Source organism: Aristolochia californica, unplaced genomic scaffold, assembly GCF_029961685.1.
Source record: "Aristolochia californica isolate CCGP_79_NKW_82.1479 unplaced genomic scaffold, dmAriCali1.0.hap1 SCAF_1, whole genome shotgun sequence".
Taxonomy (NCBI): domain Eukaryota; kingdom Viridiplantae; phylum Streptophyta; class Magnoliopsida; order Piperales; family Aristolochiaceae; genus Aristolochia; species Aristolochia californica.
The window spans coordinates 3570809-3589250 of record NW_027181770.1 but is presented as its reverse complement, the minus strand read 5'-3'; the positions used below and the strand labels follow the sequence as shown (position 1 = coordinate 3589250).

Genomic DNA, 18442 nt, shown 5'->3' with positions numbered 1-18442 from the left:
TTATTGAAACTGATAGAACCCTTGTTCTGGTTGAATTGGTTTCAGTAATGGATTTCCTAAAAATCAAAAATAAGTTCGAGGTGTGGCCTTATGGAGCTCGTACTACACAAAAAGAGGCCGCCGACTTGACGCAGTCCTCACCCCTCCGCCTCTGGAAAACGCAGACGTCTAAGGTGTTGCCAAAGCAGGTAACCCTCTCTCCACTCTATACTCTCACGTCTGTTGCCTCGTATCCTCCTCTTTCAGGTAGTTTGTCTCTCACTCCCCGCCGTATGTATCTTACGTTTCTTTTTCTTTTTCTTTCCTTTTTTTTTTTTAAATTAATCTTCTTATCAGAAAAGAGCAAAAGTGTTTGCCGTAGTTTGTGTACTGTCTGCTCCATAAGACACGTTTGGTCTAGAGCTTGCTTTCTGGTGATGTGTTCGCAATTTTTTATTTTTAATGCCGAATGATCTTATATTACTTTTGTGTAGGATATGCATTTTCGAAATTGAATCATTCCTCCAACTTTAGGCATAGGGAAACAATTTGAAATGGTTGTTTTCTGAAATGTTTCATGCTGTCTCTGCACTGGAATGGTTTCTGTTTTCTGGAACATATTTTATAGTGTCTTCGATTGCTATTCTATGTCTTAAGAATTTCTAGTTTTGGCCTTTGTTAGATGTGTGCTGATCTGAAACAGAAGATGGGTGTTTTGAACTAGCATTTCTATATAATTACTAGTTTTGTCTCGCAAAGGCCCTTAAGATAATTAGACTGGTTGATATGTTGTCTCTTCTTCCTTTGATTTCAGTGTTTTTCTTCTTGTTGACAGTTTTCAAGATATGGGTAAGGCAAAGAAAGGGCCTAAATTTGCGGCAATGAAAAAGCTTGTCAGCTCCAAAACTCTTCGACAGTAAGGAGCCATCTTTCAGGTCCATCTTTTTATTGTATTTAGTAAACTCAATGTCTAATGTTTCCTCCACTGCTTTCTCATTTGTAGGTATAAGCAAGATGTTTTGAATCCTAATAAGAAGGATCATGACAAGGATAAACTCCCTCGCAATGTGTAAGTAAATTGAAATGTATTCTGACCTTGTATGTTTTCTTTTCTCCATTATTTTGTCTAACGTCTCTTTTTGCACCTTTTTCTTGTTGGCGATTACAGGCCAAATGTTCCTTCAGTCCTTTTCTTCAAGTATAACACTGCCCTTGGGCCTCCTTACAGGGTCATAGTAGATACTAACTTCATAAATTTCTCTATCCAAAATAAGGTACTCGATTTTTAGAGTCTGTTTAACTCTTACCAGATGAGGTTTTACTGCCGAAATCTTGTTCAACTGACAAGCTTTCCAGCTAATAAAGTTTCCTTCATGTATTTACTTGGGCTGTTTGTTCCTAAAACTCCACATGTATACTGAACTATTATAATGAGAAAAAGAGAGAGCCTAGATACTTACTGTTGTGTGGCCGCTACATTCTCTTATTTTATACTAATTTCTGTAATTTATGCAGTTGGATTTGGAGAAAGGGATGATGGATTGCCTTTATGCAAAATGTGAGTCAGCTAATAACTTGATTACTTTACATCATTTACGAGTGACTTAAGTTTTTTTTTTTTCTTTTGTGCTTACCTTTTTGAGCATTTGGCTATGAAGGCACTCCTTGCATCACAGACTGTGTCATGGCAGAGCTTGAAAAGTTGGGCCAGAAGTATCGTGTTGCTTTGAGGTATCCTGCATGATGTCATTTGGTGTTTTAATGTTTCTTGTACTATTTTATTTTTGGTGCTTCTCATAATTTTTTCTCCTTGTTTAATTATGAAGTTTCAATATAAGCATGGATCTTACTTTGTTCCTGTTCTTGTTAAAGAATTGCCAAAGATCCCCGGTTTGAGAGATTGCCATGCACACATAAGGGAACCTATGCTGATGACTGCATTGTTGATAGGGTTACTCAGGTATCGATAGACTTAATGTAACTAGTAATTTTCTTTTGTCCAATATTTTAGTGCTTGAGATATGTGAATTGGATGCTAGTTATATCATAGTTTTTGCCCATATCAAGTGAGTCTTAACCATATAAGTTTTCTAATTTATTAACTCTGATCTAAATGCGTACATTTTCTTGTATTTTTTTATAATGCTACAATGAGTTAACCATATTAGATTTGTTTGCCGGAAATTGTGGTTGATGATATAATTCAATTCCTTGTAAAACAAACTTACAGAAAAATAGTTTGAAAAGAAGAATAACAAAATCACCAATTTGAATTGATTGTGGGTATGAATGATAATCAGTTTTAGGGGTTACAACATTCAAAGATCACAGTTACAAGAGTTACAACATTCAATGGTTGTCAGTAACAAAAGCCCTGTGGTTGCTTGTCTCTTGGTGTCCTGGTTTGGTTTGGATTGGGTTTGGTTTGAGTTGGACCCAGTTTGGTTCAGCTTGGTTTGAGTCGATTTGACCAAGCTTTGTTATTGGCCGAGTTTGTCTTCTTGTTGGATTTCTTGAGCTTGGGTTGTTCAGAGCTTGTTGGCTTGTATTTTTTAACCACTTTCCATTCTGCATAAAAATTACGTAATAAGGGTTTTATACATTCAATTTCATAAAATGATCTTGTACACATGTTTTTCTGAAATTTGACCAAAATTACTAAAATACCCTATGCAAAAAATACTGAAATGATCCTTTTAACTTAAATTACTCATGACTTTATTCTAGTAATATATTTTACAGCACAGTGGTAACAAAATGACCAAAATTTTGATGTGCAAATTGTGGTGTCAACAAGAGTATTTGTACAATGACTTTATTCTTCAAGAATTAAAATGGCTAATGTTGTGGGCAGCACAAGTGCTACATTGTTGCTACATGTGATAGGGACTTGAAGCGAAGGATTCGCAAGGTAAGAACTGACTTGTCTTGCTTTACATTGCTACTATGGAATAATTGAAAGCTTCACCTGGTAAATTTTAAATTGCTACTAATGGACTGCTCCAATTGAGCCTGCTGGTTGGACCATTCAAACCAAGCCAGCCAGCTGGTTTCTCAACACCTCCCAGTTTTTTAAATTTCTAGATTGGAGAGGGGTCACTTGAACCCAGTTCAACTGACCGTCTATTTTGGTTTCGAGAACCCTGGAATGAAGCTATTCGGCTATTGAACTGTTCCATTACTTCCTAACTCATCGGTTATGAATTTATCCTCATTTAAGAAATTTCTTGTTGATCGCCAGATCCCTGGTGTGCCTATCATGTATATCACCATGCACAGATATTCAATTGAAAGGCTTCCTGAAGCAACTATAGGTGGAGGTAGGCTTCTTGATGCTGTTCAGGAATTGTTTGTTACTTTTCGATCAAAGTTTTACTCTTAGTTGAACTCATACCCACTCATTGAAACTCTTTCCTTTCGCAGCTCCGCGAATCTGATCGATCGTGGACAAATCATTCAGTAAGAGGGTGTGATCGAGTCTGCAACATCATTTGAGGTGCACATATGATGTCACTGACTCCTTTTGTTGTTTGTCTATTATAAGCTAGCGTTACCTGTAGCTGTTATATGTTTGGATTCCTGACGGAGGAAGCCGGTTTTGTATCAGGGTACTTGTTAGGAATGAAAGTTTTTACTGGTGAAGTTCTGGACATAATCTGATTGTCTTCATTTTGTATTGAGTTCCTCAACGTTTTTTTTATTCATACTGAAAGCAATCCTCGACTTTTTTCAGTTACGTCGGGTTTCATTTGAAACGTAACGCGACAGATGAAACCCGATCCGATGCCTACTCCTATGTGCATGGGATGAGATCTTTGTCTTGTTGAAAGCCCTATGTGACAGATAATTACGTTGCCCCAAATTTATAGAAAGATTTATTATAGTTGACAAAAATGGAGTTTACAGTCCCTGGAGAGCAACATATCAGGTCTTAAAAGCTGAGGGGACCAACGAGACTAATCTAAACCTATTCATTTGGTATCGTTTGTATGTTCCCGTATTCTCATACGGGCTCGGGCTTGAACTTAGCCAACTTAGCGAGTTCATCAACTGCCTCTACCAGGTGGTCAAGGCGAACCACAAATTCAATAAGCAGCGAGGTGAAAGTGGCCAGAGACAGGGCAGCGGTGCTCTCAAGTGCCCTCATCCTGGGCAGCACCATACCCGTTCCAACTGTTACTTCCTCTTCAAAATCATCTACCTCCCGCGAGGGCCACGAATAGAGTCGCCTCTGCTGCCTCTTCATCGTCTCGTGGTAGGATTCCGCCAGACCAACTTTATTCTCCGGTGGTTCAGGAACCGCGTTGTCTAGGTCGGAGAGCTCGGAGAGCTCGTAGAGAGTTGAAGACAAGGTGTGTGAGAGTTTGCTTAGCGGAGGAAGGGGCTTGTTCGGCTTGTCCATTGGGTGGTGATCGTGGCTTGAGGTGAGAAGATACGAGTGCATGTCGATGGAACGTTGGAGGTGGACTGTAGAGCTGTGTACTCGTTTCAGAAGAGAGGTCTCAAGTCTGTGCTTCATGTTGTTAATGTCCTTGCCCAAGCTTCTTATTAGCTCCGCTGCTTGGCTGGTGGCGTCCAGGATCTCTGATCGGAAAGTTACTCGGAGGTTGTAAGGTGCCTGAAACGGTAGAGATGGAACGAAAGTAGTAAGATGCGATGATCCATGTACGCAAAGAAGTATATATTACTTTACAGGGGTGGGAGAGACGAGAGATCTCGGATTCTTGCCAAGGCCAGAGGTCGATGAGAGAAGTTTGGTGCTTTTGTCCATATCAATTCCACTACAAGGCAAGTGGGAGTCGTCATCTTTTCATGAAAGAAATTCGAGTTTTAAGCGTTTAACAATAAATTTCAGCTGTTCTAAAAAAATGTATAAAATCCGTCCTGCGATTCTGATTCAAAGTTTCCCTGATATATCATGGCGTCCTCAACAGGCTGGGGTGATTCGAACCCTTGTGTTTTAACAATAAGTACTCCATTTTTGCCCGAGTAAAACGATCGGAGAAAATAATTAAATGAACAGTTGAGTTAACCCTGCTGGTGACTCTCGTTCGAATTGTTGTTCGTTTGTTGGGTGGAGATTGGTTTGATTCTAAACATAATTGATGCAATTGAGATTGATTTGGTAAGGGAAGCATGAAATACCTGAATCTCTGAATGCAGCACCCCATGCAAGGCCATCACCTCGTAAGCACAGTGCCGAAGAACTGCACCCACTTTGACATACTCCGACCAGGGGTAGAAGAAATGCCGGAATCTCCCATGTGGTGGCTCCCATTTTGCCGATTGTGCCTGCAATTCGAAGCAGCCGTCAATCACACTAGGCAATTCATGTTTTTCCAACGCAGGAACAGTCGAGGAGGAATTGTACCAGTGACTCGAGCTTTGAGGACAAATTCAGCGTCGTTCGACATCTGCGGAACGCAGGCTCGTCGGAGAAGTCATCGGTGACGGTGGTGGAGAACTCGGTCTGGCGAGATCCGTCATCCTCCAGGTACTTCTTCACGCACTCTGGAAGTTCAAAGCAATTTTTTTTTTAGATTTAGTCTTTGTTTCAATTGATAAACCACGTTGCTGTGTACACGGCGACTGACCTTCAAGCGAGTCGGCCACTGCGTCGAAGCTCTTGACAAGCTCAGCATGCAGCTGCTCACCGGCCCAAATGGGAAATATCAGAACATTTACAAGAACGGCAACGAAAGCACCGATAGCAATGGAGTAGAGACGATCCATGGCGGTTCTTAAAGGGTTCCCTATCCGATAACCCGAGACTGTGATTAAACAGTAGGTGAAGAGTATGACTCTGAAACCGTATTCGTAAGGGACGAGAGACGGCCACAGCTTCATCAACGAAGTCAATGCTCCTGCAGAAGGTAGAAGATGATGGTAAGTAATGTAAGATCAGCTGCCAAGAAGGAAAACCGTACTGAGAAATTTTAGCTTACCGATTAAGAATATGCTAAGGCCAATGATGAAAGGCTCTGCAGCTCGGCCACTGGATATAGCTACCTGGATTACAGTGATAGCGAAGATTCCCGCGAGTAAACTCCCGAGTGCCCGATTGAATCCCCGGTTGAAGGTGGCTCCTGGGACAAACTCCAGGATGCGAGATCATCAGATTCGTTTATACATATGTGCATGCATGCAAGTAACGTAAAATCCATCTCTATTTATCTGATCTTGTAGTTAAAATGCTTCTGTAACGATGAAAAGAAAGCATGATTTTTCCTTCTCATGCATGGACATGGACATACCGACAGTGTATTCGAACATGATGGCAACAGTGAGGATTGACCAGATAATGTTGGTGCCGAAGATCTCATACGGAGCTCGAACGAGTATGAGCAAGGAGACGAGGAGGACAGCAAGACCCACCTTTAGAGAGAACGTTACCCTGTTCGTGTCTTCCTTACAGAACACCCACACAGTCCAGATCCATCCCCTGAAAGAGCAACCTCCGGTACCGGATTTTCCGCCGGATTCTGGCGTCTCTTTTGTGCTTATTGCCGAATCAATATTAATCTTGACGCCACCTTCATTTCCATTCATTCTCCGCACTCTCACCTCGAAGCAACCTGTCAAACTGCAATAGATCAAGTGTCACAGTTCCAGGCTTCTCTCTGCTACAAGGTTGCCAAAATCTTGGGGTAGCAAACTGGAAGAGGGGCAGACGAGACTAAGAGTGGGAAGAGAATGGAGGTAAAGGTGCAATTTAAGGAGAAGTGATCAGTGGAGGTGGCCAAGCAAGTAGGAGTCGTGGTGCTGGATGTAGAACTGTAATGGGAGAGAATAATACCGAGGAAAATCATAGAAGAAAAGATGAAACGAAAATTTTGGATAAAGAGATGCTTAAGACCAATAATTGTTGCATGAATGGAGAATTAGAATCTGGGGATGCAAGGCTATGTTCAGGTTTCCACATTAACTCGTTTTATCTGGTCTTACTCAGGCGAAAGAAGGAATCGAAGAACAGGATGCCTGGAGGCTTCATGGCTGTTAGAGATATGCAGGCGAAGCCATTGAAGAGGAGGATTCCCGGTTTCATCTTATGGGTCATTATGTGAACGGACAGCCCTGATTATTAAAATACATTGAAACGCGTTTGAGAATGAAAATCTGAGGAGCAAAGCCAATGGGTTTTACGTCTGATGAGAAGCAGGCCTTGACCAGTGGAAATCCAATTGAAGAACTCAAATGGGTAGGTCTAAATTTTCAACAAAGTGAGAAGCATATTCGAATTTTTCACCAAAATAATACACAGCAGGTTACAATTTGTTCGTAACAGCATAAAATTATGACCGCAGCTTCAGAAGACAAAACTGATTGATCACACGGAAAGAACAGGGGAAAGAGATTTAAGCTCGTGTTCATGGCATCTGGTTCTGGAAATTCCCGTCACGCTGCTGAAAGCTTCTTTGATAGGAATATTATCATAAATAAGACATATGCATCTCATAATGTTGTATTTTTTAAAATCTGCAACTTGAACAGGTCTCTCTCAACCTGAGGAACATTTCCGATCTCTCTCATTCCAACTAGATCTCCACGATGTCAGCGAGCATATCACATTTTAGAACATAAATGGTCACAGGAATCTGATTACATATAAAATGTAATATGTGCTTTACCAACATCTAATCGAATTTGTATTCCTTTGTTTCCCTGGAGTCCAACCTAATCCTGGGAGCAAATAAAAAGATTCCTTAATGTAAGCACTAGATATTTGTTCTGTTTGTAATTCCAGTTTTGGAGACGATTACATAAATAAGAGTCTTCTTCCGGATCCTGCTCACCAGCTATATAAGACTGAAAGAGAAAATCTATGATTCTCTTTTCCATTTTCGTTTTGGCTTCGCAAGACCATCCACCTGTACACTACCAAGTGTCACTGTTTAGATTGCAGATAAGATTCTTATTGTCTGCTACTGTAAACTTTCTACCAGTGCCATCTCGTGGTTCTTTACACCTTCACCTGATAAAATGGCGTTTTTGCCACCGAAGAGAATTGTTCTCTGAGGTTCTGCTCGACGTTGTATTCGTTGCTGTCGTGTAAGAATATTGAACTTGGCATTTTCTGGGAAAAGAACAGTACAGTGGAGCTGGAAGAATAATTGAGCATATTCGATTCTGGGTAGGACACGTTCGCTTAAATTCCACATGTGCTTTTGATTGGATAACCCCCCACATAGATTTCTTGGTGTTCCTCAGCACCCACTCCACACATTCATGAAAAGAAAAGCATAGTAAGATGAAATGGTTTTCACTCCTCATCCTCTTTTGACGTTTAAATCCATCTGAGTTCTTGAGGACGAAAACAGTAGAGTGACAAATCAACTTCGGAAAGAATTAAAGAGTCACTGATCACTAACTCACATGGATTGAGAAAAAAAACTTTAATATACACAGAAAAATTGAACTTCAATTGAACCCAACGACCAGAAAGATGCAACAAACTAAAAGACAAAGCAGAACTACAAAATACACGTATGCATCCCCCCTCAACAATTAGAGCACATTTAACGGAAAAAAAAGAAAAGAAAAAAAGAATGACCACATCTTTTACTGAAAGCCACAATATCAGCAAGCTCATCTAATCACTCTGCTCTGATTCTACTGTTGTGCTGGAATTTGTACTAATCCCCTCTGGGGGAGGTTTTATGTACTTCCCGAGCACTTTTTGCCTCTGTTTCCTCCTCATTCTTTGCATCTTATCTTTGCTTTGCTGCTTCCTCTTCTCCTTTTGCTTATGGCGTTGGTTTCGTTCCCTCTCATAAATGCCCTGCCAGAAGACTTCACCAGTGGATGGCCAAAGCCATCGCCTGTTTGGCTTGTCTGAATCCAATTCCTCAGCCAAGTCCTCATCCATGCTCTTTAAGGTTGCAAAAGAGAACCATTTGACCCACAATTGCCCTCTCCGGCTCTTCAGCCTATGTTGCTCTGTCATAGTACCATCAGCAGGGTTCACATACACCATGTGCCTTGCACTGTGGTAGGCCCACACATTGACAAGTAACTCAAGCAGACGTGAGTAACAACGTCGATCCTGTATATTTTTATTCAACACAGCTGGTATGATTAACCTTCCAATACAGTCGAATCTACTAGGCAATACTAATTTTCTGCTGAACAGTCTTCAAATATGACTTGGATAATTAATTTCTAATGGATGAACTTCCCAGTTAATTACTAATCAAACCAAATGCTCTCAGAGAGAGACTGCATCAATCCCCCCCATACCACCAATCCATCACAGGGAATTATTTGGAGAAATAAACCCGACATGTAAAAGTACTTGTGAGGAATACAATTATGACTTATAGCTAGTGAAAGATAGTACCTTTGATAAGCTCAGGTAACAATACCCACTCTGATGGTGCTCATCATACATATGTGCATCCAATGCATCAACGAACATTCTGTAAAATAAATGGCAAGCTCAAATAGTTAATGAGGGCGCCACACAAGTAAACACCCCCACCAAATGCTAATATAAAGCACATTTTGTTTTCCTTTTAGAGAAATATTATAAAGTACAGTTGCAACTTATACATCATCCAATGTCATATTGGTGGAGCAAGGGTGGCTCATTTGACCTAATACGAATTTTTTTTGTTCAACTAGAACTCAAATATTAATCTAATGTGTTTCAAAAGCATCAACTTAGATCAAAGAAGTAGAAATGCTACAGATATCATTTTTATCATGTCACAGACCATAGCTACCTGTTGTGTCAGGTGAATACACGTACACACTTACATTTGAAGGCTTTTGCACATTCAATATTTTCAACAGATGTTTCTAATCCATAAGAAGAATAGCTGTCCTCTTTTTATAATTCCTAGTTGTTGCAAGTAATCAAAGTGCAGTTGCAAAGAAAAGAGTTAAGCGTATTTCGAAAGATGCCCAAAAAGAGATAGCATGATATAGGCAAAATTATCAAAGAATGATGCGAATGAAGTACCAATGTCAAAGTGAGAACACGTTCTTCTCATTTAGAAAAACACCTGGTTGGGTACAATAAAGTCACAGCACCTATATGATCATAACTTTTTATGGGAGCCTCAAACTTTAAGAATATCTAAAACTGTTCTATAAAATGGGTTTAGTATGTGAAAACCCAAATTACAGTTAGTTTCCTCGGTGAAAATATAGGACACAAAGAAATATGCAGGATTTAAGTTTGAGTTTCACCTATTTATTAAGATAACTTATAAGCCCCCGCAGTGACTTGTAATTGTCTCTCAACTGTGTATGTTTGCTGTCATGGGGAAAGATAAAACAAGTCTATGTGACAGCCTGTTAGGAGTTCATCAACCTGCTTGATTCTAACTAAAGACACTGCCAGTAACTCAATAAATACCAAGAATACTTTTTCCTTATGATCACAAGATTTTATGAGGACCATTCATATATCAGGTCTCCAAAATATGCAAGTGTTACTTTTCTCTTTTTGGGTAAGCTAATGCTAATACTTGACACACGAGTTTCAGACTAGATCCATCTAACTCTTACCTTCCACTGAAAACCTTAATGGTACTATTTAGATTTAGTTCCATCCCATATAAAAAATATATAAACAAATACATAATTCAAAAAGAAGATCTCATGTATTAATGGGGATTTAGCAAACAACTACTAGCTTATACTAATTAAACACATAAGTGGTTAAACAATGGGCGCAGTTCCATGTCCATAAACTTTTACATACCTTGAAAACATTACGAATTCAAGGAAAGATCGAGTGGGCAAAGCCCAGCTATGCATGACAGACCATGTGCCACCCCCTGTAGGCATTGGTGGCAAAGAATCCCATTTCTTATCTTGAATCCCGTACATCCTTCGAAAAGCTTCAGCTACCGCAAACCTTCAACAAGCCAAGCAGAGGTGAGTATATATAAAAGGGGGGCATGAAACTATTCTCGCAAAGTTAAGCACTGATAAAGAAAGCTCTTCCATTTCTAATGGACATAAATAGATTACCCAGCACAGAGATCAAAGTTTAATCTGACCATCATGGCCTAGTGCTCTAAAATTAGTCCGACTATTAAATTATTCATAGTTTATGCATATGTCATTTTCATTTCATGTAATATTGGCAAGAAACTGTTAATTTCAGAGCTCTACACCCAATTCTTAATAAAGTGAAAATGATGGATTAAAAAAAAAAAAAAGCAACACCATTAGACCTGTACTCATCAGCCTAGTGCATTTTTTAGAATTCACATATAGGGTTACTTTTGTCATTTCCTATGAGTATAAGTTTCTCATAAGGGTTTGAGTAAGTTAGCTTCATATTATAAGTCTATGTTTCAATTTTCGTTAAATTCTGAGTTGTATTTAGAGAGTTAAAGGGGATAGAGGGGCAATGTTGTCATTTTGTGTCATTATCACTTAACTGAAGAATTAAAAGAAGAGGGCACAAAGCATCTTGCTACTTTCCCTTCTTTCTTTCCTGTTTCTTTCCTCCGAATTTTCTCCTTATCAAACTCCAACCTTATGATTTTACACGGTATCAGAGTGTTAGAGTGTGGTCTTGGGAGGCTTTTCTACAAGTTTCTGTTCCTCTACAAGTTTTTGGTCCCTAAAGACGTTTTTGGATTAAGCATATCATTTTGTCATTAGTTATGACATATTTTGAGATAGTTAGGGAGTTAGAGGTTGACTCAAGCAAAATTGTGGCTCCCATTAAGCCCTCTAAGAGTTCAGATAGCGGAAAAGTGAACCTATGCAATGGTTAGAGACCAAATATATCATTTGTAGTTGGAGTGGTTAGTCAATTCATGAAAAACCCAAGGAGAATACACTTAGAAGCTGCTTAGAGAATTCTGAAGTATTTGAAAGGTGCTTTCGGGAAACGGTCTATTATTCACTTCTCATAGGAAGATTGATGTTTCAGATACTCTAATGCAGATTATGCAGGATTCAAAATGGATAGAATGTCCACATCGGATATTGTTGTTTTTTAGGAGGTAATCTTGTGAATTGGGAGAGTAAGAAACAAACAATGATGGTTCGATCTAGTGCTGAAACAAAGTATAAGGCAATGGCTCACACAGTGAACGAACTTATATGGGTGAAATTCGTCCTTGATGATGTGGCAATTGACCAACAATCTTTATAATCTGGTCTTCTGTGAAAGAACTAAACACATTGGGATAGATTATCATTTTATTAGAGATGTTGTCATGCAAGGGAAAGTCGTTACAACATATGTGAAGTCATTCAAATAACTTGGAGATATATTTACTATACTCCTTGGAAGATGTGAGCATTTGACCTTTTGTGACGAGTTGGGTCTGTTTAATATTTACTCCCCAGATTGAGGGGAAGTGTTAGAATTCACAGATAGGGGTACTTTGGACATTTTCTATGAGAATAAGTTTTTTATAAGGGTTGGAGGAAGTTAAGCTTCATATTGTAAGTCTATGTTTCAATTTCCATTTAATTCTGAGTTGTATTTAAAGAGGTATGAGGGGTAATGTTGTTATTTTGTGTCATTATCACTTAAGTGAAGTAATTCTCAAATTATGAGCCCTCAACTCAATGCAGCCTCTTGCTGCTTTTCCTTCTTTCCTTCCTCCTTTCCTCTCAATTTTCTCATTCTCAAACTCCAAACGATTTTACAGAATTCTTGTGCTTAAAACCAGTGCTTTATGGTGCTTAAGACTTGTTTTGAAATCAATGACAGTTGTAATGCAGCATACCTGCAATTTCCAGCATTTATTGCATCGCAGAAAGACCAAAAATCGAGCTGAAGAGGGTTTCTGGGATCCTTGTCCATATGAACCCAAAAGTAAAAAGCATCTCCATGTCTCTGGGATTCAATAGCGTCTAACAACGACTTTTCAGCAGTCTTGGACAACGAACCCTGCTCGAGGAATTATCTGACATCAGCAATAGAATTTTCAAAATAAAAAGAATTCATATTATACATCTGAAGATAGTTTTTTTCTTTTTTTCTTTTTTGGCTCTTCGTGAACGACCTTTGACTTGCTATATGAACCTTTCTTTACTTAAGTTTGAGATCTAATTGCAGCAGTTCTGCATATTTGAAGGAAAAGATGATAGACTAGAAGAGTCATCCTTACTGATTGGTTTTTCCCCTCTTCGTAAATATTGATTTTCAAATAATGGGTTGCCTCGTTTCACATTTCACTTGAAAAATTGTCTTGGCTGAACAACACATTCAATTTCATTTCACAAGTACAAGAAATCTAAGCTCACAAACAGCAGAAAAATAATATACAGAGAAATCAGATAGTAACAACAATACAACAAGATTCAATATCAAAATATTGGAAGGAATTAAAAGCATGAAATTTTGAGAATATGAAGATAATTACAGACATTTCTAGCTGCTGCTCTCCATGATTGAAAACCTATCCAGGCATTCTTGTGGATCCGATCAATCCTGTTTGCTATTGCAAAGAATGCTCCATATTCACCCAGGACATCTCGGTAATATGGGTTGCTAAGAATGGGAATCCTTGAAGGCCCATCTATGTCATCTGCTCCTGGTCTTCTACCTTTTGTTGACTGACACAATTTTACGAACCAAAAAAAAGAGTTTAATTTCTTGACAAAATAAACCACCAAAAAAGGAAACTTGTCTAAATAACTCACCAATCCAATTCCTCTATAAAGTGACCTTTGATGCAGAAAAGGCCAGGTCCCTTCCCCAAAGTAGGGTTCATATATACACAGAGGTTGGCCAGTTCTTTCAAGCTCTCGATCATCCCTTTCATGCAGCTCATTTTTGGTCCTATCCGCCCTTTTTGCACTCCGGTAGACTTCCTCCCAGGCCCCATGAGGTTGATCCGTTCTCTCTTTCAACTGAATCAAATATTCAAGAAGGGTATTTCATTGAGGAGTAACATGAGGAACCTGAAACAAGGACTCTCAAACCACTAGAACTTATAAAAGATTGAATTAACCCTTCTTATCTCACCTCTTCTTCCTCACGTCTCTTTCTAGAGTTTGCTATCTGTATAGCTTTTTCTTCCTCCCAATCATTCATTGAGAAAGCTTCCTCACCACTGTTACTATTGTTGCCTAAATTTCCTTTCTCCTGCAGCTCCTCAATCTTGTCCAGAAAGTTATTACTAGAATGAGTTCTATTCACATACTTCAAATCTAAAACATCGTCAAACAAGTGCCATTGCCATGCCTCTTTTAGCTGTGGAGGGATCTCTACTACAGACTTGGGAGCAGAAACTTCTGACGAAAGTTTGAGAACATTTTCCAATAAAAAAGCATATCCTTCAACTGTTTCTGAAACCATAAAGTTTCGAGCATGGGCTTTCCCAGCTGATGCAATATTATGAGCCAAAGCAGATAATTTCCCATTTGAAACTACTTGAGAGAAAACTTGAGTCAGAACCTCAATATTATCCTTTGGAAAAAGGAGGCCATCTACTCTGTCATTTACCTGAATTTTATTGAAAAGTGTAGTTAGTATTTTCTTTTTCTTTTCTTTTCTTTCTCAATGTTGCTAGTAAATTTGAATAGGTAGATAGATAACCAGAATGAGAGAGAGAGACAGATACATGTTTTCTGATCATGGCCAGATCTGGGGAAATAATGGGTTTCCCATAGCACATAGCTTGAATTAATATAGGAGGGAAAGATTGTTCTTCAAGAAATGACCCATATATTACAAGATCAGCTATTCTGAGAAAAGAGTTAACACCTCCATCAATTCCAATCTGCAATACGCTTCCTTTTGGAAACCCAAGATTAAGGGAAATGGCCTATCAAACAAAAAATAAAATCAGTAATACTATGCCATAGTGATAAAAAAACAACAATGAAGCACAGACAATAAGTTGTAACATACCTCCAAAGCCATTTTATAGGTACTAGTTGAGTTGCCGCTGACAATACCAACTTTTAGATGAGGAATGGAATTTACAGGGGATGAAAAATCACTAAGAAGTGGAACTAACGCCTGTAAGATAAGTGCATGTTCCACCCACAGACCACTATATGAAAATTGACTGCCAACTATGGCTACAATAAAGTCTTCAGAACTGTAGCCAGAGTCAACTCGCAGCTCGTCACCACCATTTAAGGCAGAGTAACTGTCAGCATCAAAAGCTTCAGCCGTGGATCCCGGAATAACAAAGAAGTTGCCAGCATCCAGTGTAGAATATAGCATCTGAAGTCATCACATTTTCAGGAAAGAGCTCTTAACAATAAAAATGAGGATTAAACTGTACTCACATCAGGGGTAAAGTTTCATGAGAATTACTGGCAAGTTATAGTTTGGGAAGACAACCACAGTAGCTCTATTGAAGGCATGCTTCCAGTTGTTGATTAGTTCAATCTGTCCATTTGAAGCATAATCCCCCAGCCGAAGAGCCAGTGTTCTTTCATGGATGGTCCATATAACAGGCAAATATTTGAAAGGCTCCTGGGAGAGACTGTAATAGGTGTGAACATGCATCCTTACCAAATACCCTTGTAAAAGAAATCAAAATTTGAATACTTTGCAGTTGTAAAAAGGGAAAAATAATTATATTTGCAACATACTACGTTCTAGAAAGAGATTCTTTTTTCTTTTATAACAATGAGAAAAAGATTTCATTATCAGAGGCTCCCTAAGGAGAAGAAGCGTACATCGTGGGTGAATTTTTAATGATTGAAGCACAAAAAAAAAATGTCAAAGAGGTAGAGAACATCGTGGGTGAATTTTTAATGATTGAAGCACAAAAAAAAAATGTCAAAGAGGTAGAGAAATGACAACAACGAGGTGTTGTTGGGTGACTCCTTCTCCAGCTAGAGAGTTAATCAAACCATTAGCACTTCGGGCGTGGTCTAGTCTTCTAGAAAGAGATCAGGAAGCAGAACATTCAATAGATGTCTAAAGAGGCACATAGGTGCAGCTTTTGGCTCAAAGATACCCATGATGAGACCCTTTAACAAGTGTATCTGGTTGAAGCAACATGCTCTACCACACAATAATTTAGGCATACCATCTCTTCTAGCACTCAGTTATATGATGCACTGGCAATTAAAGAAAAAGGAAACGATAAGTAGAACCAGAAAAGGGAAACAACAACGACTAAATCAGTATGGTTACAACGTACAAGTTTTCCAATAAAAACATTTCCACCATGTGCTTTAAACCCATATACGTTCTGCCTCAAACATCATAATAAAGAAGTGACATTACATAAGTATTACTTCAGTATGGAAATTTTTTATGGTTGTGAGAAGTATTTACCGTGAAAGGACATCCTTGGCCTCGAGAGAATTTGCAATGACACCATCATAACTGCACAGATAACAAGTCGGTTTAAGAGCCATCCGAAAATCATGAATTCTGACAAGGGAGTCTCCATATATATTCTTGAAAGAACTAGATGGGTGAGGAAAAGCTAAACTAGTTGCAAGAAAGACCAAACTTTACTAATAGGAAAGGCAAAATCTTAGCTATTAGCAACTCCACCAAATTTCTCCTGAAATACATGCTAAACCAACATATACGATGCAATCTTAGGTACCACATACCTTAGCCAATCTATGGCAATCTCTGATTTCTCACTGATCTGCAGAATGGTCACAGGAACTCCTATACTTTTCCAAACAGAATGAATTGGGCCATCTTCAAGTGAATATACCTGCATAATAGTTAAGTAAAACCCATGTATTACCAATCTAGGGTGAATGCCAGTACAAATTAGTCAAGATTGCCATCTGAGTTCATGACTACCATGACTAGGATGTACGGTCTTCTTGACAGGATGTAAACCAAGAAGATCCATGCTAAAGAATTGATTCCATGTACTAGGAGGCCTCCTGTTTTAGTTTGGGAACTGACTTGAAATCAAGCCACTCAATTAGTCTGACACTTGAAAAGTCATACTAACATAACATATATTCTCAGTCCAACAAATGGGGGTGACAGAGGTACTCATGGAAGGTTTCATAACAAGTTTAACAAGCCGTAAGGCTTACCGGTTTGAGCCTTCGTAAGACAAGAAATTTTGGCAAAGAAAAAATAGTCTGCAATACAGAAACTAAAAACTACAAATGGTGAAACTTCATTCGATCCAACTTCCAGTTAAATAACGTGTCGTTATGTGAAGTTGCGAAATTGAGTGATACCGGAAGCGCAAGCGGAGAAGAAAATTGCGAATGAACGAAACAACAACACAAAAGCGGTAAAAAGAAAACCCACAGATTTCGTGTATACCTGAACTGTATAACCAATCTCCTGCAAAGAACTTGCAACGCTGACCATCAGCAATTGCATGAAATCCATAGACAGATCAGGAAGGACCTGCACAAAGAATTCCACCAAAAGTACAAACAAGTTAAACATAAAGACCTCACTTAATCTTAAAGTGACACCACTGATGCATACACCGCCCAAAGAAGCAACTAACCACTGCAAGCCGCGGTTTTCTAATAGAAACACGAGTTCGGGGCCTGCTGACAGCTGAACTAGCTTCTTCAGCCTCCTTTCGGAACTTCTCCAAAAGTTTTGATGGCTCAAATCTCAAACCTTCGCCAAAATCTAAACTGCGCATCTCCACCAAATCATTGGAAATTAGACTCGTTAGCATGCCAGAGTTGCTCGACTTTTCCACGACAAAGACAGGGAGAAATGCCTGGAAGAGGATGCCAATCAAGAAGAAGACAGCAATTGCGCAAATCCATTGAACATAATCTACTTTCTCAAAAAGGATAAACCGAGCAAATCGTGATCTGGGTCTATGCAGAAAGGAATGCCGATCACTTCTAGTTGACGAAGATCGAAGTAGTGGGGTTCTCTTGACATAAACCCCGTTCTCCAGAGAACCCATTGCTAAAAGTCCATTGAATCCCACGGTGAAACCAAATCGACAAAATAAGGAGAGAAAGAAACAATCATACAAAGGAAACAGCAGATTCTTTCATCTCCTGTTATCAAGCTATATCGAGAGGACCAGTGATTAATTTCCTCTGTCTCCTTCTCAACAATCGAGCTGAACTTCACTGGATTTGCAAGACACATCCACCCTCAGCAACAAGGTACACTGAAGAGAAGCAAAAACTAGTTTCCAGGGCAAAGAATAGAATCCAAGTTATCTCCCATTCCGAGTTCTTCCGGTGTCGGTGGAAAAGACAAAGAAAAATAAAGAAATAGTTAGAAACAATCCTCCGTTCTCCCACGTCACAATCCAATCCAAAACTCCATCAGCTCGACACAAATTTCGGAGTCAAGCAATCAGTCATAATTAGCGGTCCAATCGCCTGGTTCTTCCGTTCTTGTGTCGCTACAGATGTTAAAAGAGATCAGTGATCGGCAACTGCTGGTATGCAAAGCCGAGTAAAAGATTAGAGGAAAGAGTAAACGAGAATAATGAGCAAATGGAAAATGGTGGGCGCGGGTTAAGATGGTGCGCGAAGCGGCGTCGTAGATCGTCAACGCTGCAACTTGCTTTGTAAGATGAGATTTAAATCAAGTCTCTGCCTT

General features: G+C 39.2%; 3 protein-coding genes across 6 annotated transcripts; 1 reads left to right on the top strand and 2 right to left on the bottom strand.

Moving 5' to 3' along the window:
- The first annotated feature begins 84 nt into the window (after positions 1-84).
- Positions 85-3794, top strand: LOC137956274 (uncharacterized). 3 transcript variants are annotated; one of them, XR_011113232.1, is made up of 11 exons: positions 89-246; positions 815-895; positions 983-1048; positions 1148-1253; positions 1495-1537; positions 1638-1710; positions 1852-1939; positions 2834-2890; positions 3221-3299; positions 3403-3475; positions 3587-3794. XR_011113232.1 is itself a non-coding variant. In XM_068803704.1 (10 exons), the coding sequence occupies exons 2-10, from the start codon at positions 825-827 to the stop codon at positions 3414-3416; spliced, it is 597 nt and encodes a 198-aa protein (XP_068659805.1). In that variant the 5' UTR covers positions 85-188; positions 815-824; the 3' UTR covers positions 3417-3785. The 3 variants fall into 3 exon arrangements, 2 of the variants coding, with proteins under 2 accessions (XP_068659805.1, XP_068659797.1); XM_068803704.1 differs by having other exon boundaries at positions 85-188; positions 3403-3785; XM_068803696.1 differs by having other exon boundaries at positions 3403-3785.
- A 188-nt stretch (positions 3795-3982) lies between these two features.
- On the bottom strand, positions 3983-6528 carry LOC137952507 (aluminum-activated malate transporter 9-like). The gene is made up of 6 exons (XM_068799609.1): positions 6234-6528; positions 5925-6065; positions 5574-5843; positions 5351-5490; positions 5125-5271; positions 3983-4597 (listed from the first exon to the last, which is right to left on the bottom strand). Exons 1-6 carry the CDS (start codon positions 6526-6528, stop codon positions 3983-3985), a joined length of 1608 nt encoding a protein of 535 aa, XP_068655710.1.
- Positions 6529-8300: 1772 nt separating this feature from the next.
- On the bottom strand, positions 8301-18308 carry LOC137942743 (uncharacterized). Of its 2 annotated transcripts, XM_068788485.1 has the most exons (14): positions 17370-18308; positions 17177-17263; positions 16492-16601; positions 16205-16255; positions 15230-15401; positions 14816-15136; positions 14526-14729; positions 13928-14407; positions 13603-13812; positions 13327-13515; positions 12684-12847; positions 10688-10843; positions 9317-9395; positions 8301-9022 (listed from the first exon to the last, which is right to left on the bottom strand). In XM_068788485.1, exons 1-14 carry the CDS (start codon positions 17787-17789, stop codon positions 8570-8572), a joined length of 3096 nt encoding a protein of 1031 aa, XP_068644586.1. In that variant the 5' UTR covers positions 17790-18308; the 3' UTR covers positions 8301-8569. The 2 variants fall into 2 exon arrangements, with proteins under 2 accessions (XP_068644586.1, XP_068644593.1); XM_068788492.1 differs by lacking the exons at positions 17177-17263; positions 17370-18308 and having other exon boundaries at positions 8304-9022; positions 15230-15438; positions 16492-16582.
- Between the last annotated feature and the right edge of the window lie 134 nt (positions 18309-18442).

Bases quoted from the DNA above. Each gene is read 5' to 3' on its own strand.
- LOC137956274 (XM_068803704.1), top strand. From the start codon at position 825: ATGGGTAAGGCAAAGAAAGGGCCTAAATTTGCGGCAATGAAAAAGCTT. The intron at 1,049-1,147 runs GTAAGTAAATTG...TGGCGATTACAG, and splicing joins GATAAACTCCCTCGCAATGT to GCCAAATGTTCCTTCAGTCC. The intron at 1,254-1,494 runs GTACTCGATTTT...TAATTTATGCAG, and splicing joins ATTTCTCTATCCAAAATAAG to TTGGATTTGGAGAAAGGGAT.
- LOC137952507 (XM_068799609.1), bottom strand. From the start codon at position 6,528: ATGAATGGAAATGAAGGTGGCGTCAAGATTAATATTGATTCGGCAATA. The intron at 5,272-5,350 runs GTACAATTCCTC...TTCGAATTGCAG, and splicing joins CCTCAAAGCTCGAGTCACTG to GCACAATCGGCAAAATGGGA. The intron at 4,598-5,124 runs GTATTTCATGCT...CTACCGTTTCAG, and splicing joins TGCTGCATTCAGAGATTCAG to GCACCTTACAACCTCCGAGT.
- LOC137942743 (XM_068788485.1), bottom strand. From the start codon at position 17,789: ATGGGTTCTCTGGAGAACGGGGTTTATGTCAAGAGAACCCCACTACTT. The intron at 16,256-16,491 runs GTATGTGGTACC...TTATCTGTGCAG, and splicing joins ATTGCCATAGATTGGCTAAG to TTATGATGGTGTCATTGCAA. The intron at 13,516-13,602 runs GTGAGTTATTTA...AAATTGTGTCAG, and splicing joins TTTATAGAGGAATTGGATTG to TCAACAAAAGGTAGAAGACC.